Source organism: Aspergillus thermomutatus (assembly GCF_002237265.1).
Source record: "Aspergillus thermomutatus strain HMR AF 39 chromosome Unknown NODE_444, whole genome shotgun sequence".
Classification (NCBI taxonomy): domain Eukaryota; kingdom Fungi; phylum Ascomycota; class Eurotiomycetes; order Eurotiales; family Aspergillaceae; genus Aspergillus; species Aspergillus thermomutatus.
In genome coordinates, this window is record NW_020798494.1 from 2,957 (window position 1) to 13,549 (window position 10,593).

The 10,593-nt window shown below is 51.4% G+C and overlaps 2 protein-coding genes across 2 annotated transcripts; both read right to left on the reverse strand.

Annotated features, from left to right (window-relative positions):
- Positions 1-741: 741 nt before the first annotated feature.
- On the reverse strand, positions 742-1,775 carry CDV56_100770 (SDR family NAD(P)-dependent oxidoreductase; the record flags this gene model as incomplete). The annotated part of the gene is made up of 2 exons (XM_026754389.1): positions 742-953; positions 1,052-1,775. The coding sequence occupies 2 exons, from the start codon at positions 1,773-1,775 to the stop codon at positions 742-744; spliced, it is 936 nt and encodes a 311-aa protein (XP_026609676.1).
- A 984-nt stretch (positions 1,776-2,759) lies between these two features.
- CDV56_101073 (uncharacterized protein) lies at positions 2,760-10,497 on the reverse strand (the record flags this gene model as incomplete). The annotated part of the gene is made up of 6 exons (XM_026754692.1): positions 2,760-4,492; positions 4,551-5,248; positions 5,305-7,318; positions 7,448-7,531; positions 7,587-9,267; positions 9,412-10,497. Coding segments are annotated over 6 exons (7,296 nt in total), but the record flags the coding sequence as incomplete, so codon positions are not given.
- Between the last annotated feature and the right edge of the window lie 96 nt (positions 10,498-10,593).

Consider the following 10,593-nt stretch of genomic DNA (forward strand, 5'->3'; position numbering starts at 1 on the left):
AACCTTCAGATAGCGCGCTAAGACAACGATCTGACGTATAACAACCAATCGTTCACGGACCTATCAGAGCACCAGGCATAATGGAAGGAAGCCTCAGGTCATGTGACAGTAGTGAGGCCTAGGAAGCAGTAGCCAGCTACGGTAGCTACACAAAGGATATAAGGACGCCCATTTTTAAGGTCTAATCTGGAAAACAAAAAGGAAGAGCCTTTTACTGTATTCGTAAACGTCCTATGCGGCCGTATATGTACTAATTCGTGATGATTTCGTAGCTCAGGCGCCAGCGCTCTTCCTCTATACATCAATTGTGCGAGATGGGCGGTACCATTGTCCCCAAGTCGCTGTCTGAGTGGTCCAGTGCAGAAGTGAGCGCGCGGAACTGCGTGTGAAGAAATGCAACCATTCTGGCTCACACACCACTCAGCATTAGGTCGCTCCTCGGCTCGTTGACTGCCGCAGAGGGTAAGTCCAAAGTCTAGTTGCGGGACAATGTATAACGGCCTTGAAAGTACCCCTTTGAGTTGAAAATTGATGATGACTACTCTGTATTCGTCTTCTTTTCTTTATTATTTAAAAGCTATGTTTAACTGAGCAACATAATTCCAGGATTCCTTTCCTTGGCGTCTTCGCGCTAGCACTCCACAGTGTGAATAGTTCATGTACTTGTCTTGTTTAATCAACGCACGCGTGTACAGTCCCTTCAGCCTGGGATGGCGACTTCCCATACAGAGTTCCAGTCGCCTACTGGGTGCCTGGCAAAGGCTGGCCACCCATAAATCGTGGGAATCCTTGGTAGCCGAGCCAGAGCTCACCAGTTCCCGGCGGGCCACCGACAATCTCCTTCTTGCGACCCTTGAGCTCATCAACGTCCCAAGCGGCGAAGACGATCTTGTTTTTGAGAAACTCTGCTTCGGGGGAGGCAATCCAGACAAGGAAATCGGCGGGAAGAGAGACTGCGAAAGAAAAAAAAAAAAAGAAAGAAAGAATGATCATTAGTTACTTGGATACAAAGACAGATTGGCCACAAAGGACAGGATCAGTTTGAACTTACTGTCATCGTAGGCATATGGCAATTTTATCGTCTCTGCGAGCTTGGCAGACATGGCCGTTTTGAGGAGTCCGGGATGCACATTGTGAAGACGGACTTGCGGGTTCTCCGCGGCAAAGGCCTCTAAGAGCTTGACGGCGGCCATCTTGCTGCTCACGTAGGCGCCCATGCCGGCGAAAGGGGGGAACAGGATGCCGGCCGTGGTTAGATTGATAAAGGTGACTGGCTTGTCCTCGTTGGCGCTGACTGTCTTGTTTGCCAGGACGACAGCCTGTGCCGTCACCAGCGTACCGACAACGGTAGTCTTGTAGCCGTCCAGAAAAGTAGCCGGATCAGCTTCCAGAAGGGGAACAACGGGGGCCAGGACGCCGGCACAGTGGACGAGGATGTCGATGCCGCCAAACTCGGCAGCCACCTTGTTCATGGCATTGCGTACGCCCGAAGCATCGCACAGCTCAGCCTTGTGGGTTTGAATCGTCACCTCTGCGTGGCTGGCGCGGACAGTCGTGGCGGTTTCCGCCAGGGCGTCGGCGCGTCGACCGAGGAGGATGAGCGCTCGGGGACCCGATGCAGCAAAGGATGAGGCTGTGGCCCGGCCGATGCCGCCAGATGCGCCAGTGATCAGCACAACCTTGCCCGCAGTGGAGAGGCCGGGCTGAGTTGGATTGATGCTGGCATATGTGGCGGAGTGAGTGACCTTGGTGTACGAGGGCGGTGGCGCTGCCATTGTCTCAGACTGTGGGCTCTCTTTGTCTCTGTGTGTGTACTGCGGGAGAGTGAGCGTGTAAATAGTCAAACAGATTACTGCCTCGTGATGTAAAATGGGAATCACTTTTGATGTGGATAGGTAGCAGTAAGCAGGCAAGATGGCGCAAATAGTGTGAAAGCAGAGGCGGAGGCGAGTATGGCCAGTCAAAGTATGGTGGAGGAAGGATTGAATAGGCAGGTAGGCAGGCGTGTCATGGCCAAGGGAGGGGGAGGCCAATATTAATATAATGCATTATTAGCAAAATTCAGCCTAGTCACTGACTATACGACCATTAGTAGCTGCCTAAGTTCTTATATACCAACATGCACGCATCTGCCTATAACCAATGTGAATGAGCAGGCAGAAGCACCTGAGTGTGGGGCTTGTACCACAGATCGTACTGGCAATAGCGGGTGAATAGCTACCTAGGTACTCGTGTGTAGGCGGCAAGCCGGAACCTCAAGGCTACACTCGGAGTGGAACCGATAATAAACGGGCTGTATTGGTCTTTTCGGGGGGTTTTTAATACAGGGATCTCGCCCAATCCCCGCATTAGGCCGTTGGAAAAGTGAGATGGGGGTCTTTTTAGGTGCATCGGGGGATTTGCCAGCCTAAGGTCAGGTACAGGTACCCACAGCGAGCGCCGCCCCTGTTTTGTCGCTGTATCTACGGAGTCCGAGGATGCGTGGCTGATTCTGAATCCACCACCCATCCACATCCACACACCAACAATTGGTTTTTATTGAATACATCTTAAAACAAACTGCATTATGCAAGTGACATGCATCAAGAACATCCAATTCTCTCAGAGCTTCAAGCATTTGTATGTGTCTGCGCTATAGTTGTGAATGAATTACTTTCTTATACGGCCATGGTTGGAAGAGATGCCGCCTGTTAGGAGTCATTCCTTGTCATTATGGAAGAGAGAAAAAGAGTGAAAAAGAGTGAAAAGGAGGCGTATCATCAAGCCACAACAACCTCATCTAGCAGCGTTAAGAATGAGTCCAGAAACATTTTGGCACTCTCCGCATAATATAGCGAATCCTGTAGGCCCAGGCGTAACAACGTCTCGCCGTTCGGGTTCTCTGTAACCTCCAGTCTGAGGTCATAGCCAGTTCTTGCATTGCACCAGCGCTCCTCGCCCACCTTGCACTCGCCGAACATGACCCGGTCCTGCACAATCTGACGGTAGTCCACAAACACCTGGAAGAGAGGGGTATGATCCGCAGACCGTGGAATGTTCAGCTCATTGAGGAGCACGTCAAATGGCAGCTGCGAGTGCTCCAGGATCCCGTAAACCTTGTCCCGAGTAGCTTGCACCACTTCACGGAACCGGGTCCCATCAGGAGAACGACGGAAATGAATAGGGAGAAGATTGAGCAGAAATCCAATCGTACCCATGAACTTTGGATCCAGACAATTGGCATCCGCTAGACCAATGCAGAAGTCCATCAAATTTGGGAGGAGACGGAAAATTTGCAGCTGAAGGGTCGCCAAGTAGACATGGAACGTAGTGGATTGGCATTGGCGCGCGAGCTGTTTAATCCGGTCACTTCGGGCAGGCTCAAGCTGTGCCTGGACTTCATGCAGACTATATCGCATCGTTGACGGTCGTGTGGAGACTTTGGCAAATGAAAAGAGTGGGATGGGTTGGAGGTGACCGGGGATGGTCTTGCGGTTGAAATCGATACTCCGCTGCATGCGGCCATTCTCATAATCATTGTGTTGCTGAGCTGCGAAAGAACGATACTGAGAGGTTGCAGGCAGAGGGCTCAACGGTTTACCAGAGTATGCGGCCTCCAAGTCGACAAAGAACATACTGAAACTCCAGCCATCCAGCGTGATATGATGGGCCCCTATCAACACATAGTGAAGGGTTTGGGAGACTGATAGAAGGCGAATCTTGATGGCCTGCCAACTGTGTAGGTCCCACTCGTGGTCGTGCATGCGTTGGAGCTCCCCTTCAATCTCATCCTGGGTCACAGACTTTCTTTCCAAATGAATGACGGGATGAGATAAAATCCCTTGTCGGGGTGTTCCGTCACTGTCATTGTCGTCGTCGTCATACGGGACTATGCGGGTCCTCAATATCTCATGCCGCTGTGCCACCACTTGGAGTGCTCTGCTGAGATCGTCAATGCGCAAAGCTCCCGTTAGCTGAAACATAACGGCCATATTAAAGGTCTTTTTATCTTCCAGATAGTGCTGTAGGAACCAAAGTCGATTTTGACCGAACGATAAGGGTGCTGTAATTTCAGTGGGAGAATCTAACCCTTGCAAGTTGGACACCGAAGCATCAGTCAAAAGCTGCTTGGAAGCGGGAACACGATCATCGCTTCCGTAGGTAGGGGTGCTAGCTGGGGTGGTTTGCCCAATTTGCGATGATTCATGGTCCGAGCTGAGCGCGTTGGTACCTGAGTCCTCCGAGTCTGGATTCGAGACGCCATTGTCGATACCTGGTAGATGAGCCCCCCCTGGCGGGAGTCTTTGAATCGCGTCATGCACCAGATCCTGAATGTTGCCACCCGCGAGAACCTTGAGCACGGGCATGTCAACGCCTAACTCTCTTAGGAACCAAGTGCGCACTTCGACCGCCATCAACGAGTCAACACCCTGCTCCACGAGCGACACGTTCTCATTGACGCTTTCCTCTGGTGGAATTTGCAAGGTTCGCTTCAATCGAGCAATGAACGCCTCTGTCATTGGGAGGTTAGATACCGCACTCTATGAGAATATCACATGCATTGGACACACCTTTGATGATCTCTCCAGCCTGAAACACATCTTGAGCATTGGCTAAGCGGATCCGAACAGGGACAGTCTGGGTCTTGCTCGCCTGCGTCGATGTACGCGGTCGTTCCAAGACAAAATGGCCGAATTTCAAATCGGTCAAAAACTGAGCCTTGACATCCTGATCAGCGAAGATGGGCGAGACTCCAGTGACAATCTCGGAAATTGCAGTCGAATCAGGACGACCAGCGGCAATCGCCTCGGCAAATAGCTGGTGTAGATCTTGCTCCGCAATGTTGGTATAACCCAGGCGAGTAAAATAGTCAGCATCCAGCTTCTCAGAGCGCTCAACGTAGCCAATTCCCATGAGCGAGCTAATATCAATGGTGGAACCAGCAACGCCCCGTTTCTTTCTCTGGGAGGCCAGGGCTGTCATAAACATGTTCGCAGCCGCATAGTTGCTTTGGCCGCTGTTGCCCACCACAGCAGTGAGAGAAGAGAAGACGATGAAAAAGTCCAGAGGGGTGTCGTGTAAAAGCTCATCAAGTAGAAGGGTACCATCGACCTTCGGACGCACACACGCCATGAAGTCCTCAAAGCTCATGTTTTCGAACATGGCATCTCTGAGGATCATCGCGCCATTAGCAACGCCTGCCACTGGAGGCATGGTTTGGCGAATTTCCTCAAAGCATGCATTGAGAGAGACGCGACTCGTGACATCGCTTTGAATCCATTAGCGGACAATCCAAACACAAAACAGAACGTGAATAGTACACACCATGGCATCACTCGGACGTCTGCGTTAAAGGCGGCCAATGAATTGATAAAGCGAGGATCGACCTTTGGCCTCCGGCTCGTCAACACGATGTGTTTTGCGCCGTGTTCGACCATCCATCGGGCAATTGACTGTCCGAGTTCACCTGCAAGACCGACAAGTACGAATGTCTTGTTTGACCCGAAGATAACGCCCTCATCAATTGGAAGAACTTTCACCGACACCAATGGAACGCGCCAATCTACCACCGTGAAATCCCGCCGAGCCGTTACATCAGTGGGAATTTCAGTCAGCAGTACTTGATTGTGTCCTTCAGAGACCAAGCCCAGTTCATCAATGTTTTTCCACGCGCATTGAAGTACCTTTTGTCCTTCCTCGACAGCAGGCTCCAAACACAGTTCGACATCCTTTCCAAACACCGCAGACCTCCCTGTAACAATGCAATTTTGGGCCAAGAGTTTGCTAATGAACTTGCCAACACTATCAGGAGAGCAATCCTGCTCAAGGCTGATAAAGCCCGAAACGTCCTGGGGTATGAGACGGCGGATGAGCCGCTGTGGTAGGTGAGGATGGATGTAAACGGTGTCGGCACTATCATCCTTTTGCGAAGTAGTCATCAATAACTTAACTCCTCTGGAACGTGCACAGCGGACAAGCGCCTGGGCTATGAATCGCTCCACATCATGCACCAGCAACGTACCAGTCGTGGGGAGTGTATTGAGTATGTTCTCCGCAACAACAAAGGCTGCAATGGAGAGTATGCCTTCGACAGGATCAACGTGGGCCTGCGGAATCGTCCAGGTAGATATGGACGGGGTCAAGCTTTCAGCCGACAGGCCAAATGCAAAGACCGCCTCCTTAGTCGATAATTCAGTGCCTGCCGCAATCATGAGATACCCAACGCCCTTCACAAAAATAGAAGGGAGTAAGGAATGAGATACTCGAACTGTAGACGTGGCTGATAGACGCGAGTTCATCACGCGAAGTGGAGAGATGTCACGCAAGGCAACCAATTCATCATCAGTGGTATCCATTCGGACCGGCACCAATTGAGGATCAACCTCTTTAGTTACCAGGCGGCGAGAGCTGTTGTAGCGTAGATTGGACTCCTTCCGCGGATACAGACGAGGGACGAGAGCGCGCCCATCCTCCATGACGATCTCTGGCTCAGAGGTATACATGATATCGGCAGTTGACTTTTCTTTTCCCAGAGAGTCCAGGAACTCGTGGCGGAGCAAGGCTTCGGCGACGAAGTGTGGAGTTTCTCTGTTGATGTTCTCAACATCGACCATTTGCAGGTTAATGTTAGGATGCTCAGCGCGCATCGCGCGACCCAGGCCAACCATCATAAAGGAATGCGGCTCAGCGTCTCGAGATCCGCTGGTCAACCAAAGAATATTTCTTGCCTGTTGCCACAGTGCCTTGAGGGAATTAAACTTTGCGGGGGTAGGGCAACGCAGAAGAGGCTCATCCAGCTCGGTTAGAGAGAGAACACTCGAGCCTTCAGGCAATGGTTGGTTATCGAGTTGCTCAATGGAGGTAATCCGAATGATCTTCGCCCATGTTGTGCCAATGGAAGATAAGATCCGTTCAATCAATTGATGGACCCGGAACTTCTTGCCGCCAACAATTGTCAAGGTCTTAGGAATGCTGAAGGGTGCCTCCAGTGGGGCGCTCAACGGAGATCTGAGGAAGGCCACTCGATCGTCTACAGCCTGAGAGGCGAAGACGGCACCGGGATGCAGTGCATGATAGGGAGGAGTGGCCGTATCAATGCCGGAGAAGCCACATTTTCGAAGAAGAGAGTCCCATTGCGGCAGTGTCAACGTGGGACCCCAAGGACGTCCACTGTCGGCGCCCACCCACCATCCTGGAAGTCCACCCATCGGCAGTCCAATGCGAAGGGCATCATTGCTGATGACTTCAAACACCATCAAATAGCCTCCGGGTCGAAGGAGCTGCCTCACGTTGGTCATCATCTCTTCTAGCCGGTTCGTGGCGTGGAGAACGTTCGCGGCTATGACCAAATCGTAGGTTCCTTCAGCATATCCCTGGGAGACCGGGGGTCACTCCATGTCAAAGGTCCTGAAGACCATGCGGTTTGCATAGTGCTCAAATCTTTGTTCTGCGGCTTCAAAAAATGCACTTGAGATATCGGTGTAAGTATAGGAGGAGAACGCGGACTCTATACGGGGAAGGATGACCCGTGTAGACCCGCCAGTGCCAGCTCCTAGTATGGAGTCAGCAAGCTGAGGTAATCGCCATATGCTTGTCAAAAGACTCACCGATCTCCAGAATACTCATTCGCGGATAGCGATGAGCAAGCTGTTCCACCATCCGAGCAATCCAATTATTAGCTGTTTCGATGCCATAGAAGTCATCCAACACGCCGTTCTTGGTCATGTGCTCGAGGATGTTTCCATTTTCTTTTATCACAGTGGGAAGATTTTCTCCAACGGCTTCCACGAGCTTAAAGTCCACCCAATCAGAATTCTTCGCAATGAGACTTTTAACCACATCGTAAGTGTCCGACTTGTGCTCGGGAGGAACTGCCGGGCACTCTCCACGGTCAACGAGACCCTCAACATAAGCAGCCCAGTCGAGCAGCTTCCTGTAATGAGAAAGAGTGTGATCCTTCTCATCTGGTATAGTCGTTCGGAGGAGATTCATGAGATAGAAGAATGATATTCGCTCCAGATCCGTGGCTCGCTCGACATCCAGAGAAGTTGGCCTATCCCCTGCCATGGCCAGTTCGCCATCTACATCAGCAACACCATAGTGGAACTCAGAGAACATGACTGCGTCGTCCTTAGTCGTTGGTGGTGAGAATGGCTTGAGGGTGACACCCTCCACCTGAATGAACGACTGGGTGCCATCTTCATTGAACAGATTAACATCGGCAATTGTATTTCCATGATGGCTTTCTCTCACAACAGACTGGTACGGGATTTCACGTTGCTTGCCCACTCCAAGTGATGTATAGCGAGGGTTGACCACCAAGGACTTGATGAATGTGGGCACATGGATCGTGAACAGGCGACCATCCCCAGGACAGCAATATGCTGCCGAGATTGTCTGTAAGGCTGTGTCCATCATCCCAGGGTGAACAATTAACTGGTCTTCCCAGGCCGAGCCAGACATGTCTTCGATCTTTCCCGTGGCATAGCCCTGCTTGCGCTTGATCTCGCAAATGCAGTCGAACGGAGACTCGTATTCGTACCCAAGAGTGGAAAGAGACTTGTAAAATCGCCCAATCTCAATGTCTGTCAAATTAAAAGACTCGGAGGATATAGTTGGCATCGGTTCTGCTTCTGCTTGCTCAAGGTAGACAATCACCCGGCCATTGGCATTGCGGGACATTGGTGTATCATTGGACATACTAGAATAGCAAGCGAACTCCATGATAAACTCACGCGCATCCGATTTCACTATCGTTGCTGTGAAAAGGGACTCGAGACCAGAATTCTCATCATTGAATGCCATGGCCCGCTGAATAGAGAAGTCTTCAAGCTTCAACAAAACTGGCGTGCGATCGGCCAAAAGAGCAACAACATCCAGCGCCATTGCGATGTAAGCCGTGGCTGCAAAAACAATTTGACCTTGCAGTCTGTGGCATTGGAGCCAAGAGATTTCTTTTGGTTGAATTATATTTTCCCATTGCACTTGCTGGGCAGAAGTGCTCTCGATGCACTGTCTCCCAAGGAGCGGATGCAGTCTTGAGTGGTTATTGAGTTGAGTGGAGGATATGCGGGACAACGAGCGGAATGAGCGGTTGTGATTAAAGGGGTACAATGGGAGCCCAGATACGAGTTGCCTGCGTTGCAAACTGCCGCTAAATGCGAGATCCAAGGAGCTGAAGGAGACAGATCCCACACTGAGATGGGTCCAAATCTGTCCCATGGCTGCTGCAAATTCTTTCAGGTCATGCTTGTTGCGAGAGAGCAAACCGAAATAGGGTATTCCAGCCTGAATGTCTTCAAGACAGCTCATGCAGGGCCCTTTAAGTGCTAGGTGAGGGCCAATTTCCAACACCATATCAAACGGGCCATCCCCTTAAACCGCGTGGGTTACTGCAGATGAGAACATAACCGGGCTGGTCATGTTATCTACCCAATACTGAGTGTTGAGAGTTGCCTTTGTCATTGCCTGGCCAGGTGAAACACTGGAGTGCCACCTTGGCCCGTTCCCAGGGTCTTCGATGCGATCACACTGAGAAAGCGACTCCAGATAGGGTTCGGCGCAATGCTGCATATGATGGGAATGGTAGGCCGTATCAACCTTCAGCTTTCGGGCAAACTTCTGCTCATCTTTGAAGATCTCAACGGCTTCATCTACGGCCGCCTCGTCCCCTGAGATCGTGACACTGGATGGAGAGTTGGATGCGGCCACTTGAAGCCTTCCCTCGAATACTTCCAGCTCGCAGAAGTCGCGTGCATCGTCCAGCGTGGTGCCCACGGCCATCATCGCACCTCTGCTTCCGTTGGGAGACCGTGCCAGCTTTGCATAGTGCCCCCGATAATAGGCAATGCGGATGGCGTTTGAGGCGGAGATCAAACCTGACGCATAAGCTGCCCCAATCTCGCCGGATGAATGACCGACCACGCTGACGAGTTCAATTCCAGCAAGACGAAGTAAATTGACCAAGATAATTTGGACTGCTGTGCAAAGAGGCTGAGAGATCTCTGCCGTAGCCAGCCGGGAGTCGGAGGGGGGCGCTAGGAGTTCATCTCTGATAGTCCACGAGGGTCGATCTGCAGGTGGGAGAGCGGCCAGTGAATTGTCTAATTGCTTGATATACTCTGAAACAAGCGACGACTGCTCGAGCAACATTGCTCCCATCCGAGGCCATTGAGCCCCCTGTCCTGTAAAAACACCGAGAATTCGTGCGGTCGGTTTGCTCATGTACCGCGTCTTAAAATCGGATTTGGCATCGTTGCCTTCACCTAGCAGAGCGTCAAGCTGTGCGATGAGATCGTCCAGGCTTGAAGCCGCCACAGATTTGCGGTATGCTAAAGTAGAACGGCGCTCCTGCAATGTCCATGCAAAGTCACCCAGGTTGGTTCGAGGCTTCTGGGAAAGGAAGTCCTTATGGTGTTCTAGTGTCGCCCGAAGGGCTGCTTCTGATGCCGCGGAGAATACAAAGGGGGTGATCAAGGGACCATCCGAAGTACGGTCACTTTTGGGAGGCTCGAATGACTCAATGATGGCATGAGCATTGGTTCCGCCAAATCCTGCAAATGATGATTAGCATAATCAATTCAACAAAGCTAATGGAGAGAAGGGGGGGGGGGG